A 10987-nucleotide genomic window follows, 5' to 3' on the forward strand; every position below is an offset into this window, starting at 1 on the left:
AATCTTTGACCTCTAGTTTTCGCCCTCTTACCTGGGAAGACGACCTTGGCTAGTCACCCTATCCATGCCCCTCATGATTTTATTAACCTGTATAAGGTCATCCCTCAGCTTCCAATACTCCAGGAAAAAATGCACCGGCCTATTCAGCTTCTTCCTATCGTTCAAACCCTCCAATCCCAGCAACATCCTTGTGAATCTTTTCTGAACTCTTTCAAGTTTAACAACAACTTTCCAATAGCAGAGAAACCAGAATTGAATGCTGCATTCTAAGAATGGCCTCATCAGTGTTTTGAACAGCCACAACATGACATGACAAATTCCTATACTCCATACACTGTCTAATGAAGGCAAGCATGATAAATGTGTTCTCCATCACCCTGTGTACCTGCGACTTCACTTTCAAGAAATGGTGCACCTACACTTCTATGTCTCTTTATTTGGCAACATTCCCTGGGCCTAACCATTAAATGTATAAGTCTTGCCCTGGTTTGTCGTCCCCAAATGCGACACCTCATATTTATGTAAATTAAACCTCCTTGGCGCATCTGATCAAGATCCTATTATACTCTGAGATAACATTCTTCACTGTTCACTACACCAACAATTTTGGTGTCACCTGCAAACTTACTAACCATGCCTTCTATATTTGTATCCAAAGAATTTATGTAAATGAAGAAAAAGCATTGGAACCAGCACTGATCCTTGTGGCACAGCACTTGTCACAGGCCTCCAGTTCAAAAAATAACCATGTACAACCACCCTGCTTGTAATACTTTGAGGCTTTATTTCTGACCTTCATATGGCTGTTTTGCTTTGAGAGCAATTGTTTAACAAAAGGTTTCTGAGGCTAAGACTGACCTTTTTTGAGTATCAGCATTACATTAACAGTTTCCAAAAATCATGTTTAACATATTTATTGTCTTATGTTTTGAACAGTACATGCTTTCATCCACGATGGAGCTAGCAACTAATTTTTTTCATGTGGAATTTCCAAATTTTACAAATACTCTACTACAGAAGTTAAACCAACAGCGTCAAGAGGGACAGTTATGTGACATTGCTATTCAAGTTCAGGGCCATTTATTCAGAGCCCATAGGGCTGTCCTCGCTGCCACTTCACCTTATTTTTGTGATCAGGTACTACTGAAGAACAGTAATCGAATCCTTCTACCAGATGTAATGAATCCAAAGGCATTTGAAAATGTTTTGTTGTTTTGCTACACAGGAAAACTTGTACTGCCAGCCACTGACATTGTTAGTTACTTAACAGTGGCAAGCTTTCTTCAAATGTGGCATGTTGTAGATAAGTGTACAGAACTTTTAAAAGTGTGCCCAGCAGTTCATTGCCAGAAGTCTAATCATTTGAATGATCATCAGTCACCTAGCAGCAGCAATTTCAATGGTTCGGTAGAACCTTCAGAACTTGGGGCTGTGGGGCACCCTGAGTTTCATAGAAGTGTGAATGGGGATTCAAAGGCTGAAAATGGCGAAGACAGCCCCAAAGAGGATGACATGTCACCACCCCAATTAATGGATCATGACAACCTGCCTAGCAATTCCTCTGGGGAACATGATCATTTAAGTGCAGAAATGAGCAGTCAGGATGGTGAGGAAGGAGCAAGCGATACTATAGAGTATCCATATACCAGGCCAATCTATAGTCGACCTAGTATAATGCCTCACAAGCAGTGGGTTTATGTGAAGCAAGAGAAATTTGAAGAGGACTATGGTGATGGAACATCATGCCCTACTGCTGAAGAGCAACGTATCTCTGAATCAGAAAATCTTACTCAGGCTGAACCAGTGATCCAATCTTCCAGCATTGATGACAGCTTTAATGTTGTTGCTGCCAAAACCCAGGAGATTTTTAAAGATGGTCATGAACGTAGTTCTTATGATGAACAGGTTGATTACTATGGTTCATCACTGGATGAATTTTCATCTGACCGGGGAGAGATAAATGTCAGTGCGCACCATCAGGACCCTTTAATGGCAGCTGAAATGCAAGTGAATCGATTGCCAGGCTATGGTGTTGAAGCTGAACTAGGAACGGGTGTCAGCGAAAAGACCTCGCACTCTGGTTTTACAGCTGTTGTTTACAAACTTTACCCTTGTCAATGTGGCAAAAATTTTACTCACAAGAGTCAGCGAGATCGGCACATGAGCATGCATCTAGGTCTTCGGCCTTACGGCTGTGGTGTTTGTGGTAAGAAATTTAAAATGAAGCACCATCTTGTTGGCCACATGAAGATCCACACTGGCATTAAACCGTATGAGTGCCACATCTGCAGTAAGAAATTCATGTGGCGAGACAGTTTTCATCGTCATGTGACATCATGCACTAAGCTGTATCAGGTACCTGATGTTCGCTGACAAAGCAAATGGGCCAACTGGCTCATTGAATGATATAAGGTACTTTATGTAGTGAAGACATTTGAAGTGCTTTTGACTCATTTAGTGGTGTTCTCATATCCAGTAGAAAATCAACAGTCTCAGTAGTGACAGCCTGGGCATCAGTTGAACTGTGTTGGTGCCATAACAACACTTATTTGACCAAAACATTTTTCCAGTCACGTTACACTTAAGTATTGCACAATTGTGATCTTTGGCGAATCGAAATGAAGAGTTGAGCCTTACATATAAAACTGAATGGAAAGAAGGAAAAGCAAAACCAAGAATAGACTTTGAATGGTATTTTGCTAATATGTTGTATGCTGCATTTGCACACCAATACTGTTAAATTTAGACTGGAAGTATTATGTGTAGAAATGCTGTTCAACTAACAAAGGCAATTCTTTGTAACAGAGGATTGAGGTAGCAGCTTAAAGTGACTTTGGTTTTCATGCAAGTGATTAAACGTAAAAGTGAAAATTGTCTACAATCATTTGCTCTTGCAAAGGGTCTGTGTGGACATGACAGGCCGAATGGTCTCCTTTTCTGTAACCAATCTAGAATGTTGTACTTGAAGGTTGAAAAGGGTACTGTCATTGCAATTACACTTAAATTGCTCTGTTGTTGAACCTAATTCTGAACAACAAAATTATACCTGGGTTTTATGATTTAGTGGTAAGTGGTAAACTCAGACCTCTGGTGTTAATTAGTTCTAAATGTGATCTGTATGAGTAGGCCACAGGTTAGTTTGCAGACAGCATAGAAATTCAAATTACATGAAAGCTTCTGAACTTTCAACAAGACTTGTTTGAGATGTTGGATGATGAGAACAACAGTTCATGAAAAGCTTTGAATAATATTGGAATATTTGACACAGTAGCAGTGCGTACTTCATACTTGTCACAGTTGATATCGGCTTTATATAACTAAACATACAGGAGATTGACAGTAATGAAGATAGTCGGTTGATAGGTATTTTTTATTTATATACTGTATATATTTGCAGTTGTTATATCTTTGGCACAGTAAATATTGAACACAAGTATTGGATAATGACTATCTTATTGGTGGTTTAAATAATCAATTATTAGTCTGGTAAGTAGAAGTTTCCTTTCAATTAAACATTGCTCATACAGACATAGGCCCTTGAAACTGTGACCCAATAATAAGACAAACAGTTTTTGGAGGAAAGAGGATAGGAATAAACAAGTGAGACAAAAGATTGCTTTCCAGCAACCAAAGCTGAGAATGCAGGATTCAATAGAACAGCTTTTTGGTCCAATCAGTAGTTAATCAATATCTTGTAAACATGCATAGGAAAGTATCTAAAGTTAGTTGTTTTCTTGAAAATGGCCAGCGATGTTCTGTCTGAATGAAACACTTGACAATTACACATCCATTCAGTGATTAACATTACCGTAATTAGGCTGGAGGACTAAATGCAATCTTGGTATGAAATACTTGTACTTTGGGATTTTAGATTACAAAAGACTGCAAACAGTTGAATTTTAATTTGTAATAAATGTAGCAATAGTTAGCTATAAACCACCTTGACCCTGAAGTGATGTGATCAATATATATTATTGCAAATATAGTGCTTCCAGTCTGCTACAGTTTTTATACCTTTTCCAGAAAATCTCAATACAGGCATTCCTCTGTATCCATGAGGGTTTTGTACCCGAGAACCCCTGCAGATGATGGAATTCACCGGAGAACATTAAAAATATGTTGAGATATAGCAGAAAACATGATTTTTGTCCACTGTGTTGATTTTTGTGAACTTATTTTTTGGTGGTGAGTTTGCGATTCATGATTTTGTGGATACTGAGGATTTCTGTATTTGCAAGTGGTACCCATAGAGGACTGCTACTTGTGTATTCATATCCATTCATCCTCTGTAAGTTGAGTCACTAGATAGTTTGGCTCTGAAACACGTTGCTGTGAGTTTGAAAGCAGATATTAATCTGATGTCTGAGCTTGGAATTTTAGAATGTTGTTAATGGATCAGCTAGGTTGATTCATTGGTGGGATGTGGAAACATAGGTTTTCAGTGAGAGTTGGTTGACATTGACCAAATGGATAAGCAGCAGCAAGCTTACCAGTATTCTCTGCTGACAAGTTGCAGAATTGTAAACTGTCCAAACTTTAGAAATGTCCGAATACAGTTTTGAAGATTTCTAATTTTGCCCAGATTTTCTGGGTTTTGTTAAGTAGTGTGTGCCATAAGAAGGGAAGGACTTGTTGACTATAATTTTTTTCCCATTATCAAGAATCTAAACTGATTTGCTTTTTAAAACTGCAACCTTTGTGAATCACAGCTGTATCTTAAGTTGAATGGTAAACTTGAAGGTGAAATAGGTAGGTAATCTAAATTATAAACTTGTCATAGATTTTAATCTGGGCATAAAATTGACACTGCAGATTAGCTGATTTTTTTGAACAGGGGTTGGGTAGCCAATTTTCTCTGCTGTTGGTTTGAATGGATATGAAAATCAGGCAGTTTCCCTAACAGATAGCCAACCTGGAATATCAGGCTCTTGGCCAAGTAGCAAGTTTAAAGTCTATTCCATTGTATTTCAGTTAAGGTTTGTTGCTCAGCCTCAAGTATTGAAACTTGTAATGGCTGATTTCGTAATTACATACATAGGATCACATAAAGAATTAGTGATATGAATGACCGGAGTCTGCCTTTCCAGTACCAGCAGGATTTATCAAACATTGTGGACAATTTGATTGGTATGGGGAGAGAGGGAGAAGGGATCTGTTTGTGCCTTGACGATTAGAGGGAGATCGAAGTGATGTTTAATCTTTGAATTCCATTGCGTGTCCTTTTCTAGTAACAAGTTAATTCTGAAATAAAATAAAAGGTACACTGTAATGGGCTATTTGAGCTTATTCAACACTTTCTCCACAAAATAGTCCATGTCAGAATCATACACACTTGCATGATTTAACTTTTTTTTTTGAAAAAGGACTGAGAACAAAATGTCAACACAGTTTATATCCCACCATTTAGTAGCTTTTGATTCATTTATATATTTTAATAATTTATTTGTGAACATTAAATTAGTCTAGTAATGATTTGTAAAGTGCCATTTTAAAAATATACAGTTCATGAGGGATAGTGGATTTTTGTTGTCGGTAGTGCATGGCTAAGTGATTTAATATTATTAGACTTAATTCATTCTCATTTTAAACCGGTTTCCAATAGACCAGCTCAAAACAACTTTTATAATCACTTACTTGCTATTGTATTTTACTGAAAGCTTCCAACAGATTATCTTTACTTAGTGTTCATTATGAGAAAGTACAAATTTGACACTTGGTAAATCTTTGCATATTCAATCAGTGACTCAGTTTCTTTCTATCTCTCTCCCTGTGTATCTCTCTCTCTCTCTCTCTCTCTCTCTCTCTCTCTCTCCCCCCTGCCCAACCCCGTTTCTTACTCCAAGCCCACTTCCCAACCTTCAATATACTGTCTTCGCAGACTAAATAGCAGTCAGTACAGCAAGACCAGGGAAATGGAATGAAAGTATTTATTTTGGCTTAGGGAAATAGCACTTATATACAACACTGAATACTCTGCTTCACATTTGAACTTTAATGATTCTATGTGGATGTATTACAGGTAACTAAACTGTTTTGCAACAAACAGTTTCTTCGTTATGACAACCTGCACCTAATTGCACAAAGCTAATTTTGTGGCATTGTCTTATTTAAGATATAGTCCTTATTTGATTGATACTCTGTATGTTTCTGATATCCTTTGATGAATTTTTACGACAAATGGAATAAAATTTGATTCCCCATCACCCCAAAATACCTGCATGTTCTCTGTTCCTGAAAAAGGTTTTATTGCTGTCACTGATCATAGTATGTTATCATTTTATACTGGCTTTGCAAATGCCATTGCTGCCATCACAATGCATATATTACGGGAGCAATACCTTTGTGTAATATGACAGTAACATTGGGAAAAACTGGTTTGGAAATACTATAGGCAACATGGAATAATAAGTGACTACGTTTCAACTAAAACTTGTTAACAACTTCAAAATAGTATTTTGAATCCATTACTGTTCCATCATTTCTCCCATTAGCCATTTTCATCTTTATTTGAAATAATCTAAAATTAAGTGTAATAAAGGTGGTAAGTAAATGTGCACTGATTATTTTATTAGATTACAGAATTTTAGTTTCAGATTTTGAAATTGATAGTTTATTATATCATAGAATAATATAATTGATTTTAGACTTTTTATATATAATAAAAATGATGAGTTAAAGCAGTTATTGTTTTCCAAGGCATAATTGACTGGTTACTAACAAAAGACTTATTGCAGAAATATACTTTGAAGCATTTGATCAGTGAATTACAGTAGTTGCAATAATTGACTTGCTCATCTTTTGAAAGACATTCTCGTATTATAACTTCAAAAATGTGACCTTTTCTGTGATAAATATTCAGTATAACTCCATACAGTGAGTTTCAGGCAGTTATCCTGTCTATGTAAAGGCTATGTAAAACTCTATGTTGTAATGCTACCAAATATCAGATGTAAACGTTTCAAGTGCTAGCTGCAACAAACTTAGGTTGTGTGAAATGTATTTACTATAGATTTTTTGATGCCAAGTGGAATTTCAGTGAATTTAAGAATTCCTCTCTATTGCACATCATTAGTTTGTCAGGTTTCCCATTGTGTCAAAGTATTGTTATCTATGTGTTAACACGGCTAAGCTTTGAAAGTCATAAGTTCAGATATCCACAAAAAGTACCATGCACATCAAGCACATTTCTGGTACTGAGCTTAAGTCATTATGAATGACTAAGGGAATAACCATGATGCCGAATTAAGGTACTGTATAGCAAAATGCTCAGAATGTACTATTGTGTGATTGTTGCTTGTGTACTATGCTATTTGTGACAATATAATCATTGAATATAAGGTGATTAATTAGGCTTTTGTTTCATATTGCATCTTTAGTTCTAGATCCTGGTTCTTTATTTTTATTAGCTATTACAAAATATATATAGCACAGAGCCTCAATTTGAGTAGATAAACAGCATTTTTGAATGATTTGAAAGGTCAAGCAACAAGAATGCAATTTTTCCTTATCTGTATGATGAATCAGGAGATCTGTGTAGTTTTGCTCTCTCTGGTATAATGTTATGAATAGTAATGTTTATATAATTGGCCTTAAAACTACTTTGTTTCCTTCGCAATTTTCTTCAACCTATAAATCATAATGCTATTAATTCGGTGCCTGTTTTGGAAGGAGAAAATGAAGCCTTTGAAAAGCCTATTTAGCTCCTTCCTTAAATTCCTTCCTTTAGAAAATAAAATTTCAAAATATGTTTAGCAATGAGACTACCATTTTTTTTTAAAAAGTAAAGAAGCTGTGCGTTTAGAAAATTTTGACACATAATGCATCTTGTCATTTGACCTTTCTAGCAAAATGCAAGGCAAACACTGCAATATTTTTTGAAATATTGCAGTGCTCCAATACCAGTGTGTATCAGAAAAATATTTAAAAAAGAAGCATCAAATTGATATTGTCTTCAAATCTAGTTTTAAAATCAAGTGGGTCACTACATGATATTCTGTGTTTGTTTAACCTATGTCGTTAGGTTTTCAAATATAAATGGTCATTCTTTCTGAACAATTGATATCAAAGTTGTTTATTAACTGTTATATCACAAGTGTTCATGTTTTGTCTAATGTTATTTAAAAAGTGCTGTCAATGTGAATTTACACTGAAACTAACCACAATAATGTCAGCTATTATGTGAATCTATTTTTTTCTTTTTGTGGTTTAATCTTCTCTTTATATTCTGATAAGTAAACAGTATATGGCTTGTTTATTTCAAGTGCCAATGCTGTGAGTATTAACTTCTTCTCATAGAAGAAACTGTGACTGTTTGTATCACTACATAGAGTATAATAAATGTAAACGGACTTGGATGATTTGCTTGTTTGCTTGTTCCACTTTTTTTCCCCAAAATAACAGGACTTTGAATTTCAATTTGAATTGAAAAGAAATCTGGTCTTTGGGTTAGATTAAGTAGTGTTTAAAGTAATAGTATTAAGATAAGTTCTCTAATATGTATTTGACATTTGTTAAACTAGAGGAAGTGAACTTAAAGGGGGATAATGTTAAAGCAGGGTAGTTTAGCTCGGTGGAATACTCTCCTGTGTGATGTGGGAAGTCAGGATGACTGTGCAGCAGCTACTCAAAACCCATGTTTTGAAGCTGGACCAGTGATTGTATTTGCTGGAGCATCCACAAGACTGAGATATTTGTGGATAGCTGCAGAGTGTGGCTATCACAATACAGGTACAGAGTAAATGGGCAGAAAGTTAATGGGTGAGCACCAAACAGTAAAAAACACTAGGTAGGTAGTACCCTGGATCCAGATCCCCCTTGAATAGATATTTTCATTGGGGATACTACTGGGGGAGATGGTTCTCTCTGGATTTCCCTGAGAGACCAAGGCTGTAACACCACAAATGGCTGCATGGATGAGGGGTGGAAGGGGTACAAACAAAAAAGTTGAAAGTAATAGTGATAAGGAAGTCTATTGTAAAGGGAACAGATAGATGTTTATTTGGCTGCAGACATGGCATCAGAATGGTCTGTTGTCTGTCTGATGCCAGGTCAAAGATTTGAATGAGTGACTGCAGAACATTCTGAAGTGGGAGGGTGAACAGCTAAAGGTCAAGGTGTACATCAGTACCCATGACATCGCTAAAAAGAGAGTGGAATCCTGCAAATGAAATGTGGCAAGCTAGGAAATCAATGGCTGGACCTCAGATAATAACTCAGGATTATTCTCAATGTCACGTGCTAAAGAAACCAAGGACAGAAAAATGGACGGTTGAATATGAGGCTGAAGAAATGGTACAGGAAGAGGATTTATATTCCGGCAACATTGGGACTGATTCTAGGGAAGATGAAACCTCTTCAAACTGGATGTATTACACCCCAGCAGGAGCAGGAATGGTATCCTTGTAGGGGCGTTCACTAGAACTGGGGTAAGAGTTTAAACTAGAATAGCAAGAGGATGTGAACCTGAGCTGGGAAACACAAGAAATGGAAACCGGGATAGAAGTAAAAGGTGGAAGATTAGAAAGCAAATATGGAAGGCAGAGGAAAGGAGGTTAGCAGCAAATAAAGCCATAGTACAAAAAAGATGTGTAATAATGTTAGCTATGCACCTAATGGTACTGTATCTGAGTACATGGAGAAATTGCAATAAGATATATGAATTAACAACATAAATAGTTAGACATATGGCTGCAGGATGACTAGAATATCCACGGATATTCAGTATTAGGAAGGGTAGGTAAAAAAGGAAAGGAAGGCTAGCGTTGTCAGTAATAGTTGAAATCAACAATGGTGATAAATAATATTGGCTTGGAAATCATAGATGCAGAATCAGTCTTGGTGGAACCAAGAATCAACAAGGGGCAGAAAACACTAATGGATGTTGTCTATAGGCCTCCAAACTGTAATGATAAGCTAAGGAGCAACTTTAAACAGTAAATTAGCAGTGCATGTTACAAAGGGGCTACAGTAATCATTGATGATTTTAATCTATTTGTAGACTGGATTAATCACATTAGCAACAAAACATGATAAATTGCTAGCTCTTAAAATTCTGCATGCAGGATTCTACTTTTTTTGTTAGCTACATCATTGGTTCAAGAGTTTTTTAAGTCAGTATGCTGAAGAACCAATGTGGGATACAGCTATTTTAGATTTGGTATTGTTCAATGAGAAGGGATTAACTAATAATCTTGCTGTACAAAGCCTTTCAGTGAAGAATGACCATAATGTGATTCTCATTGGGATAGAAAGTTAAAGAAGTCCAATCTAAACCTTGGGTCCTAAATCTAAACAAGGAAACTATGAAGATGAGGCAAGAGTTGGTTGTAGTAGATTGATTATTAGATCTAAAGAGAGTCAGTTAAAGTTTCTGGAAAAAGTAGCAAGCCTGAGAACTGAGAGCAGTTTAGGATTCAGCAAATGAGGACCAAGAGATTGATTAAGAGGAGAAAAATAGTGTGTGACAGTAAATTTGCAGAGCACATAGAAATAGACTGTAAAAGCTTCTAAAAATATGTAAAAAGAAAAAGATTAATGAAGATAAAGGTCGGTCCCATACAGTCTGAAATGGCAGAATCGCTTATGGGAGATTGTGGTGTAAAATTATGTCCCAATACATGTGTGAATCATAATGTAACACATGTATTGGGCCAAGCAGTGGAATGTGGTGAAAGGGTTAAAATTGTGTCCCAATACATGTGTGAATCTAACCGAAAATGGAAGGTGTCGCTTAGTCCCGTGTGAATCTTATTACACACCTTCCCGTGTGAATCTTCTTATCTGTATGTGACCAGAATGGAATGTGTTTTTCAGCCTTGCTCTGCTGTTCACATGAATGTTTAGATCTCGAAAAGAGTATATCAGCTGGAAAAGTCTCCAGTTCGGTAGAGTCTGCTCCGGGGTTGCGTTTAACCGCCGAGCGTGGGTTGTTGGCAACCGCTCTACGAGAACTGACGGCTCCCAGTTCCGGTAACACGTAGAGTGAGTA

The 10987-nt window shown here is 36.6% G+C and overlaps 1 protein-coding gene across 6 annotated transcripts in view; it reads left to right on the forward strand.

The window, feature by feature from the left end:
• The window catches only part of zbtb43 (zinc finger and BTB domain containing 43), a 17683-nt gene extending 7019 nt beyond the window's left edge, over positions 1–10664 (forward strand). For all 6 annotated transcript variants that reach the window (XM_043720225.1, XM_043720226.1, XM_043720231.1 and 3 more), the window contains one exon: positions 937–10664. In XM_043720225.1, the coding sequence (XP_043576160.1) occupies positions 937–2373 (1437 nt within the window). In that variant the 3' untranslated portion in view covers positions 2374–10664. The remainder of the gene's footprint in view (positions 1–936) is intronic.
• The last annotated feature ends 323 nt before the right edge of the window (positions 10665–10987 follow it).

The sequence above is a fragment of the Chiloscyllium plagiosum genome, chromosome 30 (genome assembly GCF_004010195.1).
Source record: "Chiloscyllium plagiosum isolate BGI_BamShark_2017 chromosome 30, ASM401019v2, whole genome shotgun sequence".
NCBI classification, from domain to species: domain Eukaryota; kingdom Metazoa; phylum Chordata; class Chondrichthyes; order Orectolobiformes; family Hemiscylliidae; genus Chiloscyllium; species Chiloscyllium plagiosum.